Source organism: Mycteria americana, chromosome 18 (genome assembly GCF_035582795.1).
Source record: "Mycteria americana isolate JAX WOST 10 ecotype Jacksonville Zoo and Gardens chromosome 18, USCA_MyAme_1.0, whole genome shotgun sequence".
Classification (NCBI taxonomy): domain Eukaryota; kingdom Metazoa; phylum Chordata; class Aves; order Ciconiiformes; family Ciconiidae; genus Mycteria; species Mycteria americana.
The window spans coordinates 4,007,177-4,028,546 of NC_134382.1; the positions used below are offsets into that span (position 1 = coordinate 4,007,177).

Genomic DNA, 21,370 nt, shown 5'->3' on the forward strand with positions numbered 1-21,370 from the left:
TATGATCAAACATACCTTCACAAAGTCTGCAGTCACAATAGCAAGCTCTGTCTGAGATCCTGGCAGCCACACAGCTTTAATGATGAAATTTCCAGTGGCTAGTTGGGGATGAAGTACCAAATGGTCAGAGACTGATCCAGAGCTGCTGAATGTTAACACGTGGCAGTCCTGGAGTAATGAAAAAAATTGGTCAAGTATTAAAACAAAATGTTCATATATAAAAACATTTCAAGCAAAGAATGGAGTTAAAATCCAGCATTCCTCTTAGTGCCAATAATGATTCATAGAGTAAGAATCCAAAATTCCTGCATTTAAGATGAATGACATGAAAGTTTGTAAAGGAAAAAAAAAATCAAACCCAAACCTAAACCACAGAGTCCAGCTGTTTCTTAGCTAAATAATAGATTTGTGGATTCTGCACTGTGAAAGCTGAATCTAAATTTGGGAGAATACAAAAAAGAGGAGTCCTTGCTACAAAACACTAGCTGTTACAGCCTAGTTCTAACACACTAAATTTCACATGACTAAACCTTGACTCCTGTCTTAAAGTAAAATTGGCCTAAATACAATAAGAAGTATTATTTTATTTGAGGCACTGTCTCATTTATTATATTATTCATATATGTACTGCTTCTTTTACTTCATATATCTAGTAGGAAAGTGATTCATGAGCTAAAATTAGTGACAGACCTTTGGAGCTAGCTCCGTGCTAGCTCCTCAGAGGAAAGAAATACAGCTGGTTTTGAGATGATGTTTCCAACTGCCTAGAAAAGGGTTTGTCAGGCACTTACTTTCAGTCCACACACGGCTAGGTAGTCCTCCTTGCAGGGATTTCCAGTTAGGCTCAGTACAGTAAACGGAACGGGTGCAGATGCAAGGCGAGTAAGCGTCAATTTTCTTTTGCTGGAGTCTGCTTGTTTGAGCAACGCTGAGAGCTGAAGGACTGTAATCTGCAGAACAAATGAACGTAATTACCCAACTTTACAACTGAGCAGAAAAAGGCATTTCAATTTCAGCTCTATGACTGTCCCCCCCCACTTTTCACTGTTTCTGCTGCAAGAACTCTTTTCTCTGAAGAATGAGAGGTTTTTCTAAGCTATTGCAATCCTTTACAGAAGATCTAGATCTCAGGACAGGCAGAACAAATCATATTCTGCCTGTTGTTCAGGGCTCTAAGGCTGTTCCATTATCCTGTACGATCCAACATTCTCTACAGAGTTAGAGAACTCACCTTGCCCTTTTCGTGACTCACAGCCAGGTGCTGCCGACGTCCATGTGGGGACGACAGCACGCACATCGCCACCCGCCTCAGCACGTGAGCGCTGATCAGCTGCCGGATCGTCTGGCCCTGATCACCACTGTAGTTCATGCGGACGTTCTCAAAAGCACCTTCTTGAGAGCCAAGAGTTGGGACCTGAGTCATTAGTAAAAGCATACAAAAGCATATCACTGAAATTTTTCTGTTTAAAAGTGATCCCACCTATCCGTAATCTAATCACTCCTTTAGTATCATACCATCAGCTGATCTGTCATTTCTACTGACTTGTCCAAAGTATGTAGCTCATTGAGAGCTTGCTGTGCACGACTGCTGCTCCCCATGGCTGAAGCTTGCTGGAAGTTTATCTGAATGGCATCCATCAGGAAATTCAGCATCTCCAGCACCAAAGGTGCAAAGGAGAAGTTGGCCTACAAGAAATAGATAAGGCAAGTGAGGCACAAGATGCTCCTGCTGGGAGTCTTCACAAGAGCTGCATGTCAACTGGTTTTTAAAGACTGACACAACTTTTATGATCCCTCTTATCATAACGAAGAGCATAAAAATCAAGCAACTTGGCTGATAACCAACACAGTCTGCCTAAGATCCTCATCACAAACCATCTTCTTTTAACAGCTAGCTGATAATTATACCTGGGACTGCAATTCCTCTCGACAGCCCTCAACATTTCTGCACAGGCTGCTCTTCTTGGGTTTTTCTTCGTCAGGGCCCTTCCCCTCACTGATGGTGACCTTAGCTTTCTCTGCAGGAGAGGTGCTTGCATGTCGAATGACACTCTCGGGCACTCTGGGCTCGCTCTGGAAGGCAGATTCTTTCATGGTAGAGCTCATACCACTGCTGGGAGTTCTCTTCACCAAAGCCTGGGAATGACACAGCAATGCTGAAAGCCCAAACCCAACTCAATTTTACCACTGACAAAATGAATACAGATTGCAATCGCAGCAAGATTAATGCAATTTTAAAGAAATAGAGTGCAATTCTCTTAGACCACAATTTTAAAGAAATAACACAACAGTATCCTGCACGCCACTCTCTACCCAAGTATTAGAAAAACTTTCATATTTAAGATAAAGTTACTTTCTTTGCTTCCAGTGGACAACATGGGAAAAGCTGCTATCTGACACCTACATAGCTTAAGCAACTTGCAAATTCTGTAAAGGTGGGTAGAATCCCAGTAGTCACTAGGACAGAGATTTGCCAACGCACTTATTTGGTGCAAAAAAATAAATCGCCAGACAAGCTGTAAATCATCATTATAAAGCCAAGGCCTTCAAGTCTTAGGACTCTTATGCACTCGTGTCATGACATAACTTATTGCAGAACAGAAAGCTCTGCAAAAGACTTTAAAAACTCAAGAAATCACAGCTGGTATGTTGACATGAAGACACTTTACCAGGCAACTGCCATCTTCCTTGGCTCCACAGTCACAGAAGAACGATCCGTATTTGGCATAAGAAATCTCATGATCCTTGTGACAAACTTTAGCACAAACTGTGCAAACACCAACCCCATCAACCATCTTGCAAGTGTGACAGTGATACCTGCACAAAATAAGCCATACGAGTTATAAAATACAGTGCCTCAGGAAGGCTCCGCAGACTGCAGTCTACAGACTGTTTCCTTCTCAATGGCCAGAAATATCAGTCTGAATTTCTGAACACAAGTTTGAGATTCTTACCAATGTTGATTCATGAATTCCTTCTGTGTGATGGTGAAGGTACAGAGTTTATTACAAAGAGAATCTTCATCCTGTCGAGAAGAAAGTTATTTTAGAAAGGTGTTGTAACTGCAGCTACAGCAAAGGTACATGGTACAGAAGACGTTCCTTGGACACTAAGTGCGTGTTTTAAGAATAGCAAGTTTTAGCACCACCTAGCTAAACTAAGGCAGCTGGTATCAAACCACATGGAAAGAGAAGATGGCGACATTTTATAGCAACTCAAAAGAGTGAATCAAGAAAAAGAAAACAGTAAGAAAAATAATATATTGGGACAACAAATTTTAAAGAATGCATTAATAACATCTTTTTTTTTTCCACTCAACAGCACTTAAAAGCCTAATCTAAGTTGCTTGTTGATATAAAAGCTAGTCATTGACAAACAAACCAGTAGGAACAAACCCATCTTACTCCATTTCTTCCTGTTTTCCAAAAAAAACCCAAAAACAACCTTTTAACTTTGGTTGATTTCACAAAGTTAACAGATCTAGGCATGAATGACAGATATTCTCCTCCAGATCTGACAACTAGGGTTCTTCACTAAGTCTCACATTAGGAATAAACAACAACAACATCATCTTAATTTATAACCTGAGTAATTCTGATTTGGAAGCTGCAAAATAAATCTTCATCTCATTTGCAGCATTAACTGTGACTATTGCCTACCGAATCTTCAGCTTGAGAGTCCTCCTCCTCCACTGCTAACTCTTCCACCCAGTCTGAATCCACCTCGATCGCCCGTTCCTCTCCATCAACAGAAAGATGACTTGGTCCTTGGCCACTGGTCTGGCTCAGTGCATTAGTGACATCGGCCAGGTAAGAGACAATATGGCATGTGCATTCCAGGATAGTCACATGCTATAAAGTAGAGATGAATGAAAATGAGAGGCAACTTAGATCCCGTAATAGCTGCTATAACACAAGAAAATGTAACAGTCGCCCTGACCAAACTGCTTTAAAACTCCCACTATGCAACCAAAACAGGACAGTCGATACAGCTCATGCTTGAGATTTAATTCCTGCAAGTTAAGCAAGAGTGACATGTCTTACCTTCCCTTGCATAACGTTTGCATTCATTTTTTCTACCACATTCTTTTGAGACAGGTATTTCTTGCTGTAACACAAAACAGTGAAGATCATTACAACTGGCAGTCTTTGGGAAGTATAAACTCAGTTCTCACCAACAGCTTCAAGCATTCAGTTTGCTTTAGATTAGCAACAGGAAACTTATAAATGCAGTAATTCAACCATCAAGAGTGGAAAAGACAAAGAAACCACATGGTTGTTCTTAACAGGGGGACACAGATCAGCCTCTCTCAGACACTTTATATTCCAAACAACAAACAATAAACTAAAAAATAAGCATGTGTCAGTAAACATGACTTCTGTCCCCAAATTACCGGGGGGGTGGGGCGGGGGGAACAGTCTAAGTGATGCCAATGAACAAACGGCAGTATACAGTTCGCTCTTACCATCTGCCTAGCCAATCAACAGCAGCACCATGAAGCTGGAGGTGTCCCGCACCTTGTCCGGCACTAGCCAAAGTTGCCATCACGACCATCAGTTCGGGAAAGCCTGTGCCATCACCATTGGCCAACATTTCTGTTGCCATTGGTATAAGAGTACTCAGCAGAACAGTGCACACGCCTTCTCCGACTTGGCTAATCAAAAAGAAGAAAGTTTCAGACACGGTACATCACCCGCTGAAATACAGCTAAGCCCCACACTGCAAGAGCACTGACACAGCAGTGCAAACAGCCACGCCTGGCAAACAGAAAGCTGACAAGAAGCCATCAGCAACTCACAAGTAATTTGCAAATCTAGAGCACAAAAGAAATGAACAGCACACAGAAGAAACGACAAAGGCTGTACTTTACCTGTTTTCCCGAACAATGTAAGTTGTCAAAAGTTGCAGCAGTTGCCTGTTCTCTTGAACAACGTCCAGTTGATCCGAATCTTTGGGTGGGGACATGGTCATCCTGGTTAACCAGGCCTGGAGGCGTACAGGCTCCACACAAGCTAGCTGAGCCAAAGAGCCACAAAGTCGCAACAGGCTGGGGTTGGGACTCTTCTCAGCTGGTGGAGAAAATGACTAGTGAGTGACAGATGCTACAATGAACGTGTTTGAAGATGGCTGTCCATTAAAAGCTTAAAGCTGTCACTCCACTTCCTTTTACAGCTTTTCTTTCAAGCATCGTCATATCGCGGTCTAATACAAGGACAGTATTATGTGGACAAAGGCAGGACAGAAGAGATTCAACAATCACTTACTTAGCTGGAAGAGCTTGGTGAAGAATTTCAGCACCCTGTTACAGAACTTCGCCGAGAGGTTTTCATTGGCTGTCGCCATCATGATCTGGACCAGTTCTCCACTATACCGGGGCAGGGGGGGAAATTAAGTCAGCTTTGTAAAAGACAACCCATTCCTTTTCTTCATTTGCACTTAGTTATATCTGCCCGCACATTTAAGATTGGTAATAGTTTGTACAACATTGCTCAGCACAGCAGCCAAGCCACAGAAATTGCTTTCAGACAAAAAGTGAACTTTTAGCTCAGACTAAATCCTGTAAATCTCATGAGCTCCCGAATAGCATATCAGTATTCTCCACATATCAAGTCACAAAAGGGCCTGTATTGGTTTCCAAACCAAAATTCAAGATTTTCTTGCCTATTTTTCCCATCCAAGTTAACAAAGTACAACAGCCAGCCACGAGACTGCTGCAATTTTGAACTGCTAAACAAGTAGAGAGCAAAACCAGACAATGGTTGGCTTTCCAGTAGAGAAAAACTTTCCTCTCCAGTTCACCCTCATCTCTTCAGAACACTGTTGTTGTGCTATGCTGTTTCCATCACAATTTGTCTTCATAATTCTAAGCCAGGCCAACATCCCACCTCCACCCTCAAAATTATCAACCTCTTGCCCCGAGGAAGCACAGAGAGAACTTGGGATTTTGCAACTGCCTTATAGACCAGCATCTCTCAAAAACCTCCTTATAATGCCTTTGACAAAACAATCATCTTGCAAGATTCCCCACTGATGATCACTATGAGAACTCGCTGAATATTTTATTTGGAGTGACAAAGACAAAGTCCTCTCCCACAGAGAAAATCTTTTCACACTCTACTGCGCTGCTTGAAGAGCATCCCATCCTTACAGGGTTCTGTCTTTTCCTGCACAATGGCATTAACATCACTTAGGTGTTGACAGTGACAAGCTAAGAGAAAAAGAAAGATAAATAAATTTCTTGGGCTACAACTTTCAGGATGACTTCACCTTTCTGAAAAGAATTCCTCCATGGCTTTTCGGGCCTGGCTGCTCTCCAGCTGTTTCTCCAGATGCTGCAAACATTCCTCCAAGATGGACTCATCCAGGCCACTGAGGATCAAAAGATGCATATTAAGTAAGAGTATATAAGAGCGACTCCAACAATTCTGAGAGCCAAGAAGTGATCAATTTTGCTAAGACAAGTCTAATAAACTTTCCCCTACCTGAAAGCAGCTCTCCTTCCAAGAGACAGGAGAAAAATAATTGATGAATAAACATAAACACCAACAAATCCACCAAATGTTCAGAAAAAAAAGTGGCACATGATGCTGTAGGCAAGTTACAGTCAGAAACCTAGAATAATCTAGACCTTTCAGATGCCTCACACTACAAATTCCTCTGAATGGCTGCTCTTTTTACACTTTTAAGTCTCTTTTAGTGTTACCCCTCCCCATTCTCTCCTTTGCTCATCCCCATTCCACAACGCACCCTGCAAGTAAAATCCAATTACGTTTACATCCTCTAACAGAAGGTGCAGTACATCTCCCTCTGAATACCTTCCATCCAGAGAGGATCAGTGTTAAAAAGATGCAACATCATCTTGCCTAATGGTTTTATGTTTCAGATGTGTAGAATCAAGCCATCTGTGCATCAGGCTTATTCCCTCTATACATACACACAGAGAGTAAGGGTGGGAAGTAGAAATCAGGCTAGTTTGCTATGATAAAGCAGGGATTAGCCATCCTTATAAACAGCAAGAACAGAGACAAAGGAATATAAAGCAAGTTAGGTCAGCATCTTCAGCTTTGATTTTGTGCTGGCATTTACATAATTTTCTATTTGCTTAAATAAAAAACTATCCAAATATATGCATGCTCCATCCAGGGTTACAAGAGATGATTAAAATCCACGCTGCCTGAACGGCAGTGCTGAAAATTCTGGTAACGTGAATAAAATACATTGTATTTTTAGTCTACAAGTATAGAAGTCTTCAACAGATAAAAATAAGCTGATTTTTCGCCTTTCTGTTGTGCTGTTCAAGAACCGACACTGATATTTAAACATACTGTAGTAACTTGTCGTGTACAGCTTTCTTGGAAGAGAACTACAAGCCACACAGCCCGTTACCTGTTTGGATCAGAGTGATGGGCCAGTATGTTATAGCATCCTGTGATCAATTTCTCATAAACACGTGCCAGGAATTCATCTGATTCTGCAGGGCCCAAGATCCTTTCTAGGGAGTTGCTGCTTATCTCTGCCACACTCTCTGTGCTGGTCTCCAAAAGGAGGGGCAGTAGGGAATGAATCACCTGTGGCGGGTTCAAATCATCTGACCAGCTTGAAAAGAAAAGAAAACAAGTTAACGCTCTGTATGATGTATCCGAGAACACCCTTACTGGATAAATCAAGAAGTCACACAAGTAAGGCACAAGTCTGGATGGAAGTCTGTGATAAAAACCCTTTTTAGGAAGCCAGGATAGATACACTGACCCAGCCATTTTTCCTCTCAGAAAAACTGTTCTCATTTGGAAAACTCTACACGTTACTTTTGCATATATACAGCTACAACATTTTCCTAGATAGTCACGCTATCGCATAGTACGGCTTTTGGACTTGTCTGCAGCGTCAACAACTATTTTTTTGTTTCAGAATATCTCACAGTAAGTCCCTGGGAAAAAAAAATTCTTTCATTTCACTTTTTCCTTATGCTTTGAAAGCATCACACAAGTGAATGGTAACAAAACCGAAATTAACTAACTAGATCCATATCGCCTCAGTTTATATCTCAGTTTCTTCAAGTTCCTATTTAACCAAAAGGACTAAGGATTTCTCTCAGGGAGTCTGACTTTTAGAGATACGAGGTCAAGACAGAAAGGCTGTTTTTCTTTCATTTAGAATTTAGAATCGTACACCGAAAGTCACTCTGTTAAAGGCTTAGTTCAAAATACAGTGCCAGTTCACTAAGCGTTGCACTCGAACAGTCTGATGAAGATAGACATTCAGAAGAGCAGACAGATCCATACAACAAGAATGTAATATAAAAACCCATCACTTACACAACGAGATCCCCAGTGAGTCTGACCAGGGAGAGAAGGGTGTGTTTTAGGGAAGCTGCAAGAGGTAGACTTTGGCTGCAGAGAGTACCGAGGTGGGCGGCCTGAACTGCACTGATGTAGCTTTCTGCAGGGATCGTGTCATTCGCAAAGGCGTTGCGCTAAGGATTGAGACACACAGGCACAAAAATCAGAACCGTTTAACAGAACGACACACTGCCTGCCATTCCTAGCAATTTATGGCGCTAAGATCAGACCGGATCAACCCATGAGGCTGGACTCACCCACGAGCCAATGTTTGGAAACTCATTTGTATGAATGTTGTTCCATGATTCACATAAAGTCTGCACAGCTGATGGCAAGTTCTGAACAAGTGTTGGACCTGGAATGAATACGGAATCTTAAGTCATTGAGTAATTTCATGGGTCCTATTGAAAACCAGAATGCTTCTACAACACTGTTTAAAACTAGATCATTTGATTAAGACACGACTGTAGCTAACTTGAGCTGTAATTCTACTGAGGGCTGGTTTCATGCTTTTCTACAAGTCAAAATTATCCCTAAAGTTTGCAAGAGCTTCCCAGCTTCTTTCACTTTATTAAATAATCAGGAAACATGGCAAAAATCTACTTTGCAGCAGTCTTCGACATATCAACATTTCATAATTCCCCTTACTATGGCATGCCACCGGAGCACCAACACGGTTATAAAAGCATTTCAATAAGCCAGATAAGCCCTCAAGATAGTTACTCTTTCAAGGTTTGCCCAACTTTTTCAGTTGTTAGGATACTAAAACGAAAAGACTTCCCAGTCTGCTGCTGATAGGATAATGCACTCATTTGAACAAAGTGATCGAGAACACGTTAGCCAGCATACAGCTTTGAAATTGAATGTTGGCAGCATTGTAGAAAGCTTCACCTAAGACAGAAGGAAACCTGAACTATCCAGTACCCCCACCTAGAGTATTAGACTTGCAACGGCTGGATCCAATGGCCAGGACAGCAGCATAACCTCGTAGCTTCTCTTCAGAGGGTTTGTTCTCAGTGGAGCCCTCTTCAGAGACGCTCCGTAGCAAGTAAGATCTGCATTCGGGATGGAAAGGATTTATTTCAGGAAACAGCTGTGCATTTCAGAACTAAGTGTGTCAAAAGAGTGACAGATAAGAAAGCAAACTTCTGAAGTTCTGCCCCATGCTTTGTGTTATACCACTAAGGGAGTTCTGGGCTTTTATCACCTCTAAGCTACTTACCAGGAAAAGTGCCCACTCAAAAGAAAAAGCTGATTTACTTTTGCTTTCTTCTACATAGGTTCTAACGAGAGTTTAGAAGACTTCAGACTCTTAACGTAAGAATTAAACCCCCTCTCTTTCTTGATGGTCTGACAGTCTCAATATTATCTCAGTGAAGTAACCTTAATAGCACTGCCCTAGAGAGTGGTAAGAGGAGGTTTCATCTTTGGAGGAAAAGCTGGTTTTGCAAGCTTGCAAGAAAGTCTTGAGAGATCAGACAAGGAGGCTACCTAGAAACAACAACTTCACATACATGGCTTGAGAAGCTACTTTTTATCCTTCTTTTAAACCAATCGACACTCTAGAGAATATAAGTTAGAGTAATTATACTGGACTACTAAAAAAAAAAAAAAAAAAAAGCACCTACCTCTAAGAAAACAACAAACAAAATGCAAGGAAAGCCCTGTGCACAGAAGAAAATTGTACTCCTACCAGCGACCCTAAGGACTGTACCTGGTAAACGTAGCATAAGTGTCAATAAGCTGTAGCGTAGCAGGCAGGAGGTTCTTCGTTATCTCTGAAGACTTGTGTGGATCAGTTTCTGCAGCTAGCTTGGAAAAGTGCTCATCTAGAGAAACCTGGATCTTGGAAATTGCAGCATCAAGGGTGTAAATGGACTGTAAACTGGGAACTTCGTGCAGTTGGAGAATAGTCGTGCAATCAACACCACAGAAAGAAGATATCTTAAAATGCAAAGGGATGTAATGGTAAGTGCAAATCATTCCACAAAAACAGAAGCTCCATATGCACAATTGCATTCACACCACCTTACCTGCCGAGCAAAGTATTCCTCTGCTATTTCCACATCATACTTCACTGAGCTGCACTTGCTGGAGGCCAATTCAATGAGAGAAGCAGCATGGTCAGCTTTCATGCCCTGCTTGGTAAGGTGATCCTACAGATACCAAAAAAAGACCTGTCACACTTCAAAAGCGCTCTATAATTAACCGCTCTGCCAATTACCAGGCTAGAACACTTTAGAAAACACAGATACAAGTTCCCATTTCTCACCACCATGCCCACGTAACAAATCCCACATGCAGTCAGCATGGAAGAACAAGAGACCAACATTCTTACTATCAACAACACTACAAAACACCCCTATAAAGATGAGGCTGTACCTTGATCCACGTGACATAAGATGCGATTCGCAGACGGGAAGACCAGCGCAATGTGTGTAAAATATCACATTCACTCATCTCTGGTGTGTTCGTAGCCAATTGATTCATGTAGTTTTTGGATGGAGGCAAAATCCCTAGTATCCGCCACAGTATCAAGAAGTAGTACTGAAGTGCACAGGCTTCCTAAACAAACGTACAGTTGGACAAATTAATACAGAAAGATCACAGTTTCAATCATTACAGCTACTGAAATTATCTCATCAGACACTCTAGACTCCTGTATATGTGCCAAATCAGATGAACACATACTGGACTGAGTTTCTGTCATATTATACAACAAATTATACAACAAAGAGGAGAAAAGAAAAAGGGAAGATTATACAAAATTTCTCCATTTCATCATATTCTAGCCAGACCTCCCAGAACTACCAGAGACATACAGCAAGTCTAAAACATGTTATGAATTAAAAACTCCTATAAGATGCACCGTCACCATAAACACTACCATTAGCTATGGGATTTTTAAGTTCCCCATTACTCCAACCACTGTCCAAAATACTTTGGTTAACTATTTTGCTTGAAAATACTAAGTTTGAAAACTTGTTATTCCTCAACACAGACAACATTACAACTACACAGTCTTACCAGTGCAGTGACATTTTTGTTCTCTTTCCTCCTGAGTGTATCAAACTGTGACCCAGCTGCAAGTAAGGAAGTCAGGGCTGTGTAAAGCTCATCATACTTCATAGTCCTAGAGAAAAGGACCTCACAAACCTGCAAGAGATGACAAGTCAGGATCGCTGCTTTGCAAATTGCACAGCTCTGCGTTTATATACAGTCAAGCTCTTCTCTTAAGGATTCAGAATACCCACAGACCAAAACTATGCAAAATAAAACTTCAGGAACTTAGTTCTGTCGGGTATTTCTCTCCCCAGTTGGAGTACCAATGAACTGGCTGTAAGGGAGTATGCATGAAGGAAGCCCTTGATGACAACAAATTTAGCGAGGAAACAAAACCCAGGAAGAACATGGAGCAAAATGATACGAAAGCAACTCTAATGCTATGTGCCTTTGTCTCAGATGTTTCAACAGCACTGGAAAGTAAGTGTGGATAGGAAAGGGCACCCTGTCATAGCATACATATTTGAATCACAAGCATTACTACAAGTAGTCCAACACGTCTTCATAGACTTTGCATGCTGACCTCCTTGACATGTAATTGGGCACAAAAAGGAATCCCATACTATCTTATTGAGCCACTATGCTTATCTCTGCTTGATGAAAGATTTCTGCTCTAGCTGCTTCATCAAGTCTTTCCTTCTTGACTATTTTGCCCAGCACTTGCCCAATCAACATGGCCCTCAAGGCTTACAGAAAGGTTTTTAAAACAGAAATCCCAATACCATGCTGTCTAGACGGTTCAGATCATCTTCAGAAGCTTCTAGAGATAGGATGCAGTAGAATCTGGGCTGTGGAACTGTGTCTGGAATGTGAGGACAGAAAATAATGTTCAAATTTTTAATTTGGCAGTATTGTGTTATCCTCTCTCCTCCATCCCCACAACCTTTCACATTTTAAGACTAATATCAGATTCTACTAAGCTAGCTCCATGACGCATTATACGTGCTTTTAACCTACAGTATATGCAGCCAAGGTTTCCCTACTCATACAATCCTGGCATAATAAATACACACTTATCTTGAATTACTTGTAGCATACTCCTAGACGACAATAATTTTGTTTAATAAAACTTTTCTTGCATTACATGCATTTTTATCTGCCTATTGTAACTATGCCCATTAAAAGTAGGAAAAGTTACCCACACCAGGGCACAGGAAGGGCTCTCATTTATTTGTAAAAGCAAATCCTGGAATAAAAAAAAATTCCTTACACTTTCTTTCTTACCTGATGAACAGTGTTTGGTCCAGTTTTCTTCCACTTCTTTAAACCCGTGATAAAGTGGGACAGACGTTCGTCTGCTGCTGTCCTGGGATCCACTCACCCAGCCAATGGGTGGAGTCAGCAAATTATATTGCACCTAAGTTAAAAAAAACAAACAAAAAACCACCCATGGCATCCTTGTCATTAAGGGGTAGGGGGGAACAATACCACCACTGCCACCACCAACAGAAAAAGAGCCGTAAAATACAAACAACCCTGTTGCTAAAACACAATCATTCCCAGCTTCTGAGGGAAGCCCTGGACCCTATCTGATGATTTTTATTCTGGAGTGAGCAGTTCAAATCAATGGTCAAGCTTCCAACAACTGAAAAAGCCACATGCAAAACACTAGCATCCCATTAATGAGAACAGTGCCAAAAACCTCAACAGTGAAAAGCTAAAGCAAGGATATGGCGTACAAGGTATTTGTGAAATGGTGGCTAAATACCCACAGACTCAAGATTTTGAAAGATAAGGCATTCATCCTGACCTTAACAGGATTTATTAGGACAGTAGTTACACAAGGAATTTACACTCAAACTGAACCTGCTGCTAGGAATCAGCAACGGTAGTTAATCATGCATTATAACTCCAAAACCATCAAAACTGATTTACTCGCAAAGGCCACGAAGAGACCAGAACACACCAAACGATTGCCTGTGACAGGTTTCTGCTGGGTGACCACCTAAATATCCAGAACATGATCTCAAAATCTTACCTGTTCAAACAGGTACACAGGGGCCTTGGAATACTGATGGAGCAGGTAGTCAAATACCAAGAGTAGACGTGCCACGATAAGTGGCACAGAACATTGCTGGGTATCCATGTTCACTGTCAGCTCCACAATTGTCTGGATACAGAGCATCATGATAGATCGGCGGCCCCTCTCAGAGAAATTGTGAAAAATAAGCAGCAGCAGCTGGAGATGTTCAACATTCAGATCTTCTGTGTCACTGGGAAGAGTCCCCTGCAAGGCATTTTGCTTCAGTGTGCCCACAAACCTGACAATAGGAGAGGAAGTTTATAAAGTTTACTTTTCTCCTTGCTTAGATCCCTCTTTAAAATCTCTTCAGCTAGAGGTTAGAGAAACATTTTCATAATTATATTTTTCTGCTTATTCTTCTAATGCTGGCGATTTCACAAATTATTCACTGCATCATGTATTGGAATGAGACTATGCAAACAGTAAAACCTACAGAAATTCAATTAGCAGCAAATGCACTTGATGGAGAATATAAACAATCATTCAAAGGGAGAAAGAGAGATGCAAACTTGTTCCCACAGGAAAGGCTGGCCACTATAGCTTTAAGTCAGCTAAACCCTATCAGAGACTTTCACATTTGGGTAATGGTAGAGAGGAAAAATCTTGCCCACCATCATAACAGAACCTACCAGAAACCTGCTGAAATAAGACATTTGCCTTCCCTTTTTAAAACCAGCATTGCTGTGATTCAGCCTCCACCCACTTAAATCCTGATTCTAGGTTCATTTCCTATGCTCTAGGCAAAGGACTCCAGCAACATGGAAGACTGACCCTCTGCTCCTCCAAGCATCACATACCATCACCGCTCAGAGAACACACACACACTTGTTACACTGGTCCCAGAGAATTTCCACTTGATAGAAAATGAGAGAGGTAAGAGATGACTGACTTTCAGCTTAACATAAAATTACCTCACCTTTCCCAAACTTTAAGGCATTCTGGAACGTCAGGATCTCCCTGGGCAGTGGCTTTATGCTGCCAAATCAGGAGAAGCCGCGAGAGCACCGACAAACTTTGAGGATGGATGTAGAGAGGCCACGGACCTTCAGAAAAAGGGGCAACTCCCAGCTGCTGAAGAAGTGTGTTCTGCAACAAAACAGAGACTTGTTGAAAAGAGGCAAGTCCTGTCTGATGCCTTAATTAAAAGTATGATCTGAACATATAGGTGACAATAAACAGCAGGGCTCTCGGAGCTCGTAGGGGTTCACATAGCAATCTCTCTCCTATCTCAAATATATAGCATAGCTACTGAGGGACACTTACGCTGTCACTTTGCCACCTAAGACACAACAAACTTTCAACACCAATGCAGAAAAAATGGCATTAATGAGCTCTACTCGTTTACTGCAATATCACAGCAGGAGAGATTATGCTACTATGTTCAGTATCTAAGAATTTGGAAGAAGACTCCTTTGACTGATCACAGTAATGCTTGCTTCTTTTCAAATATAGTAAAAAGGCAGATTTCTGAAAAGTCCAACTGCTTTAAAAAAAAAAACAGAGTATTTTAAATACAGTAGAAAACAGTCAACAAAAAGTATAGGAATTGAATTCACTGACTGGTAAGCAGATTTATAACCTCTACTTACAGTGTTAAGTCAGGTCAGCCCATGACCTAGCAAAGAGACCTAGAGGCTACAAAGTTAGCACGTGAAAGCAAAAGGATTAATTTGATTCTCTCCTGAGAGAACTCCAAGGTCTTTTGGCATCAGTCCTGACAGCAAACCAAATCTGCAGGAATGTTTCTTGATAAACGCGTGGATAGAGGCAACTCTCCAAAATAAAATATACAAACTCATTTCCTTTTCAACTTTCATCACCTTCAAAGTTCAGTGGATTAATTTGAACTCTAGATGTTAAGTTTACACTCTGTAGGACGTTTTGTACTGGATGACTGCAAAGGCCATCCAACTCATTGGATCCAAAATATTCCAAGCTCTGTTTGCAAAAGAATACACTCTAGGGCCAAACGGAATCATCAACATGCTACTCTAGGTGTGGAGAGTCCATGTAGAGACACTAACAGACACCAACGCTTCTTCATTTTATTTATACATTCAATCACAGACTTACCTGCAAGGCAGGAGACTGAAGATCTGAGGTCACCAAGGAATGGTTGAAGTGATACAGTGCAGCAGCAAACTCCTCATCTGACGTGCCTGTAAGACAGGGATCAAGCCATTTACTACCGTTGCTCTCCTACATTTAAAATTTCCACATGAAACTAAGAAAACATACGCCTATAAATCCTACAGCGTGTGTTCTCTAACAGAGAAGTTCTGCTCGCTCACCCTTAAGCCCATCCTTATCCACTTCTTTGATGATGCTAGCTAGTGTAGCCATGTGCTGCTCCGAAAGAGACACACTCAGGTAGTTGCGAATGAAATTATTCCTGGAGTTCAGCATAGAAGAAGTGATAAAGCTCAAAATGTTTGAAGCTAGGCTCAAAAACTGAAAAGAAAAGAGAAACACACTACAGAAGCAACAATGGCAGAGGGAGTACAAGACAACATTAAACAAAAACCAAACCACCAGTCAAATAAATCAAGTGCCCTAACTCCACCCCTGGCAGTGGAGCACAGGTTTACTCATCGCAATCCAGCTCACTGCACTGTGTTCTGTATCAGGACCGATTTTAGAATTCTCTGAAAAGGCTGCAAGTATCTAACTTCTTGACTGCAGTATTTATTTTTGTCTTTACCCAACGGAGTTGGAGCTAAAAGCATTCTATCAGCAAGTCATTTTGCTTATAGTTCTGCCCTCATTTTCCTTTTCCCTCTGTAACCCAAATAGATATTATCCTCAGTGTTTGCTTCCCTGGCACTAACACATACTGTGATATTCCACCTGACAGAAGAGTAGAGAAAACGTCTGTCTTCAAAGCCAAGACAGTCACTGATTCTCCATCAGCAATGTACTTAAACTACCTGACATTTATCATGTTGGCTGTCAATGTAGCTAGTCACTGACAAGTAAACCACGCTACAGCACATCAGTTATTTCATTAAGCCTGAAGACCTTCTCATACCAACTCTGGATCTTTGCGGCTGGCCAGGATGTTCCCATTCTCTCCAGCAGTCTGTTTGTTAGGGCTTTTCACTCTAGGTGAGCTCTCCAAAGGTGGCGGTGGAGGGGGTGGCGGTGGGGCCACTTTCTCTTTGCTTGGAGAGATTGTCTCTTCAAACCATTGCCCAAGGATTGGTTCACTGTCATCATCTAACACAGGAGGCAGGAAAAAAAAAGCATAATATTGTAAGCAACTACCGTATGCAAACCACTCAGCTTAGAAAAGGCCTGAAAAAGAGTTTCAGTGAGCACAGTTAAGGCATCTGCTATCTTCATTCTTCCTTTCCAAATCACAAGGCTAAGCACTTTTACAGCACTTCAGCAGGAATTTACAAGAAGAAATTATTTCCACTCTCCTCTTAAGCAAATACTGCCAAATCGCAGCCACTCTGGCTTTAGTTTACATAAAAGACTACAGTCAGCATTACTTCTGCCAAACAGATCTTACAAACTGTTTCATATTTTCAGCATTACATGGCATTCCAGTCCAAGAAGGCATAAGACCAGTAGCCAGGTTTCCACTAAATCTGAAAGACAGCGTAAAATCCTGACTTAAGTTGCTTGCTGCAAACTCTATTACCTTGGCTGCTGTCCTCCTCAGTGCTGCTAAAATCATCCTCATAGTAAGTATTAGAATCAGTGGAGGCACTTGCGTCACTGCTCATGGAGCCCTTCCTCTGACGCTGCAAGACACAAGCCTTAGAAGAACAGCAGAACAAGTTAAATTTTAGGATTATGAAAGATAAGAATTTGAAAACAAGAGTAACTTCCTAAGGCATTTTAATTTTCTTCTAGCAAATTTGCCTCAACTAGTTCATTAACAGTTTTTCAAGGCTTGTCCCCCTTAAGTTGTATTAAAAATTACGCAGCATGGTTAAAAACAAATAATCTATGCCAAGCTTGTAAGCAACACTTCAAGTAACAGCTCGAACATTAAAAGCATCCGTTTTGAATACAGCCTTTTCATCGTCTCACTAAACTCACAAATACCACTGAGCTTACAGAAAGATTCTATTAGAACAAGTTTGTCAAATTAACAGTCTCTGAAAAGAGGCAAGAAAGAGGCCCCGGCTGACAGCTTCTGAAAGAAGAATTCTAGATTCTTCTTAGCATAGTCACAGTAAAGTGAGAATTTCCCAGGCAGGTGACGCTTAGTAGGAGTGGTTCAGCTACAGACGTTCTCTAGCTGTATGCCAGTTCCTACCTTTCTGTAGGAAGTAGATAGCAAAGTCAGCAGCAAATTAGTGAGTGGTACAGAATCTATCAGCCGCTGAATTCTCTGGATGGATGTGCTTTGAGCCATGATATCCAGCACTGCTGGCGGACCATCACTCTCCCAGCCCTGGAGGACAGCATTGAAAAGAGAATTTAAAGCGTGTTTCAGTGGAGAAGGCAAAATGTTTCACAAGAACGTACATGCTACCTACATACCTTGTGCAATGCCTCCACTTGCAGATCTTGAAAGAGCGATGACAGCAATTTGATAGCATGATTTGCTAGCACCACTGACAGAACACCAAACCCTTGATGCCTACGGAAACATAAAGAATACAATGTAATTTCGGGGGGGTGGGGGGAAAAAAAAAAAAAATATAAAAAATTGAGTGAAGCGACTGCTTTGCTAAACTGAAGAAGACGACTTCTTTTCAAGAATTAAGACTTGAATTACAAATGCAGATAAAATTTCAAGAGACCAACAAGACCCCGTAGTAGTTGCTTGATGGGCATAGTTAGATACACGGACAATGATTACTTCAGTGGGGTATTTACATACCCTTTCCCAGGTCCTAGTTTGGGAGACCCAACGCCCTCCTTCGTACGAGCAATAATGTCTCTGACGCGAAGAGCAGCCAATGGATCTTTCTCCTTTCCCTTATCAGCCAAGGCCGTGGGGCTGAGGTTCAAGATGAGGAAGAGGCTATTTAGCAAACACCAAGCCCCGAGCAGCTGGAAGTTCTGATAATGCTGTCATCGCAAAAGTGAAGGGGGAAAAAAAAAAAAAGGCACCAAAAAGACAAAATAGCGTCAATCCAAATGCCAAAATATACCAGCACAAAAACAGTTTAAAAAGCCTCCTGAGATGCAAATCTTACCTCACCCCCTGCCCGGCGTGAGTTGCTGATGGCTTGTCCAATCATTTCATAGATTTCAAGCTGCAAATAAATCCAAAACCACAGTAATGTTTAAGCGCTCCACTGGGCAATAATAAACCACGACACACACTTTTAAAATGCCAAATACAATTGTGTTTTACCCTCTACAGTTAGCCACCCCATTACTTCCTTTATCAGCAAGTCTAAGGCCTAGAAATAATAGATACATATTGCAATGCAAATAAATACAAATTCTACGCACTTCACTTGCCAAGAATGAAAACAACAAATGCTCTCTCATCTACTTACACATTTCTGTACAATAGTAGCAGCATCATTTTCATAATCTTCTTCTTTGGAACTTGTTGACCCAGTTCGTACCTGTTGAGTGCTACCCACGTGTAGGATGGCCATGCAAGTTGCCACACTCACACCTGATTGAAAGCAAGTGGAGGTAACATTCCTATTAAGAGCCAGTCTTGGGACTCAATGTTCCTACTTAGCACATTAAAACAAGAGGTATCTAACAGGCCAATAAACTTGATAGAGCTGGGAATACTCAATATTACAGCTGACAGATAAAAAAATCTTTCTGAGGTACCCCCAAAAGAGACAAGTTCTGTCCTACAGAAACACGTGAGAACAATTAAAGGGGGAAATGTTTTACCATGTAATTCAATACTATTATTAAGGCAATCTTCATACTCGACTGCCATATCCCTTTAAAATCCTACCCATACCAATTAAACACCCAGGATTCTGGTGTACTTAAACTGCTCCTGGGAAACAAGGTTGATTTGGGGGTATAACCAATTAAGCTGAAGCCATAAGCATTGCAAAAATATATTATGCTCTGAACATAAAAAAAAAAAAGAGCAGAAATTACAGGCTATTAAGAAGAGGTTGAGTCACTCAGTCTTTCCCTCAGATACCGAAAAGAACATTCGCAGAACATATCAGAATTTCAGCGTCACTGTACAATTTTCACATTAACCCAGTCACCAGACTATGCAGTATGCTGCATAGCTTTCAAATTCATGAGAAATAAAGGTTACTTGTGGGCTGAACCTCAAACGTGCAGGTAACAAAGCAGAGCAAAGGCGAGAGCTACTTAAAGCTCCAAAGAAAACATAGGAAATCCATTCACCTGCATAGAGACAGCTGAGAGCAAGAACCGTCACATCTTGGAGACGCGTGGGTGTCAGGGGCTCCAATACAGGCAGAGACAGAGTATCCAGAGCCATGGTCACATCTATTACCAGCGAATGAAATCTACAGGAATGACAGCTCAAGGTTCAGCAATGCAACGTACACATCAGACAGCTCACAGGAGCAGCACAATAACCGATACTGCATAGCTAGCACAGTTATTTTCTCTCATAGTGTACCCTGCATCTACCAAAGAAGAGGAACGACCGACTCTTACCCATTACGAACAGCAGTGGCATCTGCCACTGTGGCTGGCATAATAAAAAAAGAGTTGGCTGACACCGCATCCTGAAATCGATTTATGTATCGCAAAAAGTATGGGAGGTTCAGGCACACTCTCAGCAGTTTTTCAGAGCCACCTACGAAACAAAAATAGCAGTGTTATTTTTACTGTTCCATGGGAGAGCTTCTAAGCAGAACAGATCTAACAGTCATCAATAATTGACTTAATTGTTCTTTGTGCTGAGAAAATATCATCATAGATGAGGTAACAGGATAAAGACTAGTTTGCAACTCACAAAGCAGATGGTGAAATTTTCAGCCAGGACTCGTAACAAGTGCCACAGAGCTCTGTGTGCATGTTATATGGCACACCAGGTCTAATTCACACCTGCTCAGTAATCCATCCCGTAGGCTATTTTATATCATCCACCTTTTTTTTCCTCCAAAACCAAAGCTACTGCATAGAAATATAATGAGCTCATCTCCTCTGCAATGAAGAAAACTACATTACAGTCACAACCTCCCTTGGTAACCTCAGCATGCAACGGAGTGAGTCCCAAAGAACAAGTGCTTTAGGTCAGAAAGCTTCTTCCCATTCAGAGCTCTAAGGTGGAGTCTTACTGGAGAGTCTGGAGACTCTGGAGACTCCAGTGACACTGGAGAGTCACTTCCTCTAGCATTTTTTTCCCTGGTGCTAAAAAGCTGATTCTCACCCAGTTCTTGCAGGCTGGCTACATTCTGAGCGATGAATATGCTTTTTGTCTTTGCCGCAGAGGTTTGATCTGCGGAAGCTTGATCCTCGCTCTCTCCTTCCACCTAAAAACAAGCACGTGCTAAATATATCATGGAAACATTAAAAATACATGGTATTGCAGTAAGTCTCCACACAGGAGCAAGGCACATCAGCAGCAGAACTCAAAAGAGCTATGAATATCACTGAACATTAGCTTCCATGAGGCAACAAAACTACTATTGCCAATACAATGCAAACAGTATTTTCTCATCTGCCATTCGTCGACACGCAAGTAGGATTTAAATACTTCAGAAAGGTTTTCTTTACGCACGTGTATTAAAAAAACTACCACTTACTGCCCTCTGTCCTTGCCTGCACCAATCTTATTAATGCTAAAATTCAGACTGCTTCTATTCTAGGGCCATTTGTTTACCTGTGTCTCTGGCGTGATAGATGGTGATGATGAGACTCTAGGGTTAAAGACTGATGTCAACTGATTGAGGAAGTTCATCTGCACTTCTTTCTGTCTTAGTTCTGGGCTCACCGGGGAGGCCAGCTCCTTCTGGTCCTCTACTGCAGGGGAAGCAGCAAAACATCATTTCACACATCAAACCCATAGTAT

The 21,370-nt window shown here is 41.5% G+C and overlaps 1 protein-coding gene across 5 annotated transcripts in view; it reads right to left on the reverse strand.

The window, feature by feature from the left end:
• Positions 1-21,370, reverse strand: part of UBR4 (ubiquitin protein ligase E3 component n-recognin 4) — a 78,692-nt gene that overhangs the window by 51,103 nt on the left and 6,219 nt on the right. For all 5 annotated transcript variants that reach the window (XM_075520768.1, XM_075520767.1, XM_075520766.1 and 2 more), the window contains exons 5-42: positions 21,182-21,321; positions 20,729-20,831; positions 20,011-20,152; positions 19,732-19,856; positions 18,894-19,018; positions 18,585-18,644; positions 18,266-18,456; positions 17,923-18,022; positions 17,696-17,833; positions 17,072-17,189; positions 16,454-16,641; positions 15,717-15,876; positions 15,499-15,584; positions 14,342-14,511; positions 13,381-13,663; positions 12,627-12,759; positions 12,125-12,204; positions 11,367-11,495; positions 10,722-10,904; positions 10,373-10,495; positions 10,054-10,283; positions 9,270-9,394; positions 8,597-8,694; positions 8,316-8,473; positions 7,387-7,596; positions 6,268-6,369; positions 5,265-5,365; positions 4,871-5,069; positions 4,466-4,654; positions 4,044-4,107; positions 3,660-3,851; positions 2,955-3,025; positions 2,670-2,817; positions 1,909-2,136; positions 1,516-1,686; positions 1,232-1,414; positions 792-950; positions 16-168 (exon numbers count right to left, since the gene is read on the reverse strand). In XM_075520768.1, coding sequence (XP_075376883.1) covers positions 16-168; positions 792-950; positions 1,232-1,414; positions 1,516-1,686; positions 1,909-2,136; positions 2,670-2,817; positions 2,955-3,025; positions 3,660-3,851; positions 4,044-4,107; positions 4,466-4,654; positions 4,871-5,069; positions 5,265-5,365; positions 6,268-6,369; positions 7,387-7,596; positions 8,316-8,473; positions 8,597-8,694; positions 9,270-9,394; positions 10,054-10,283; positions 10,373-10,495; positions 10,722-10,904; positions 11,367-11,495; positions 12,125-12,204; positions 12,627-12,759; positions 13,381-13,663; positions 14,342-14,511; positions 15,499-15,584; positions 15,717-15,876; positions 16,454-16,641; positions 17,072-17,189; positions 17,696-17,833; positions 17,923-18,022; positions 18,266-18,456; positions 18,585-18,644; positions 18,894-19,018; positions 19,732-19,856; positions 20,011-20,152; positions 20,729-20,831; positions 21,182-21,321 — 5,558 coding nt within the window. The remainder of the gene's footprint in view (positions 1-15; positions 169-791; positions 951-1,231; positions 1,415-1,515; positions 1,687-1,908; positions 2,137-2,669; positions 2,818-2,954; positions 3,026-3,659; positions 3,852-4,043; positions 4,108-4,465; positions 4,655-4,870; positions 5,070-5,264; positions 5,366-6,267; positions 6,370-7,386; positions 7,597-8,315; positions 8,474-8,596; positions 8,695-9,269; positions 9,395-10,053; positions 10,284-10,372; positions 10,496-10,721; positions 10,905-11,366; positions 11,496-12,124; positions 12,205-12,626; positions 12,760-13,380; positions 13,664-14,341; positions 14,512-15,498; positions 15,585-15,716; positions 15,877-16,453; positions 16,642-17,071; positions 17,190-17,695; positions 17,834-17,922; positions 18,023-18,265; positions 18,457-18,584; positions 18,645-18,893; positions 19,019-19,731; positions 19,857-20,010; positions 20,153-20,728; positions 20,832-21,181; positions 21,322-21,370) is intronic.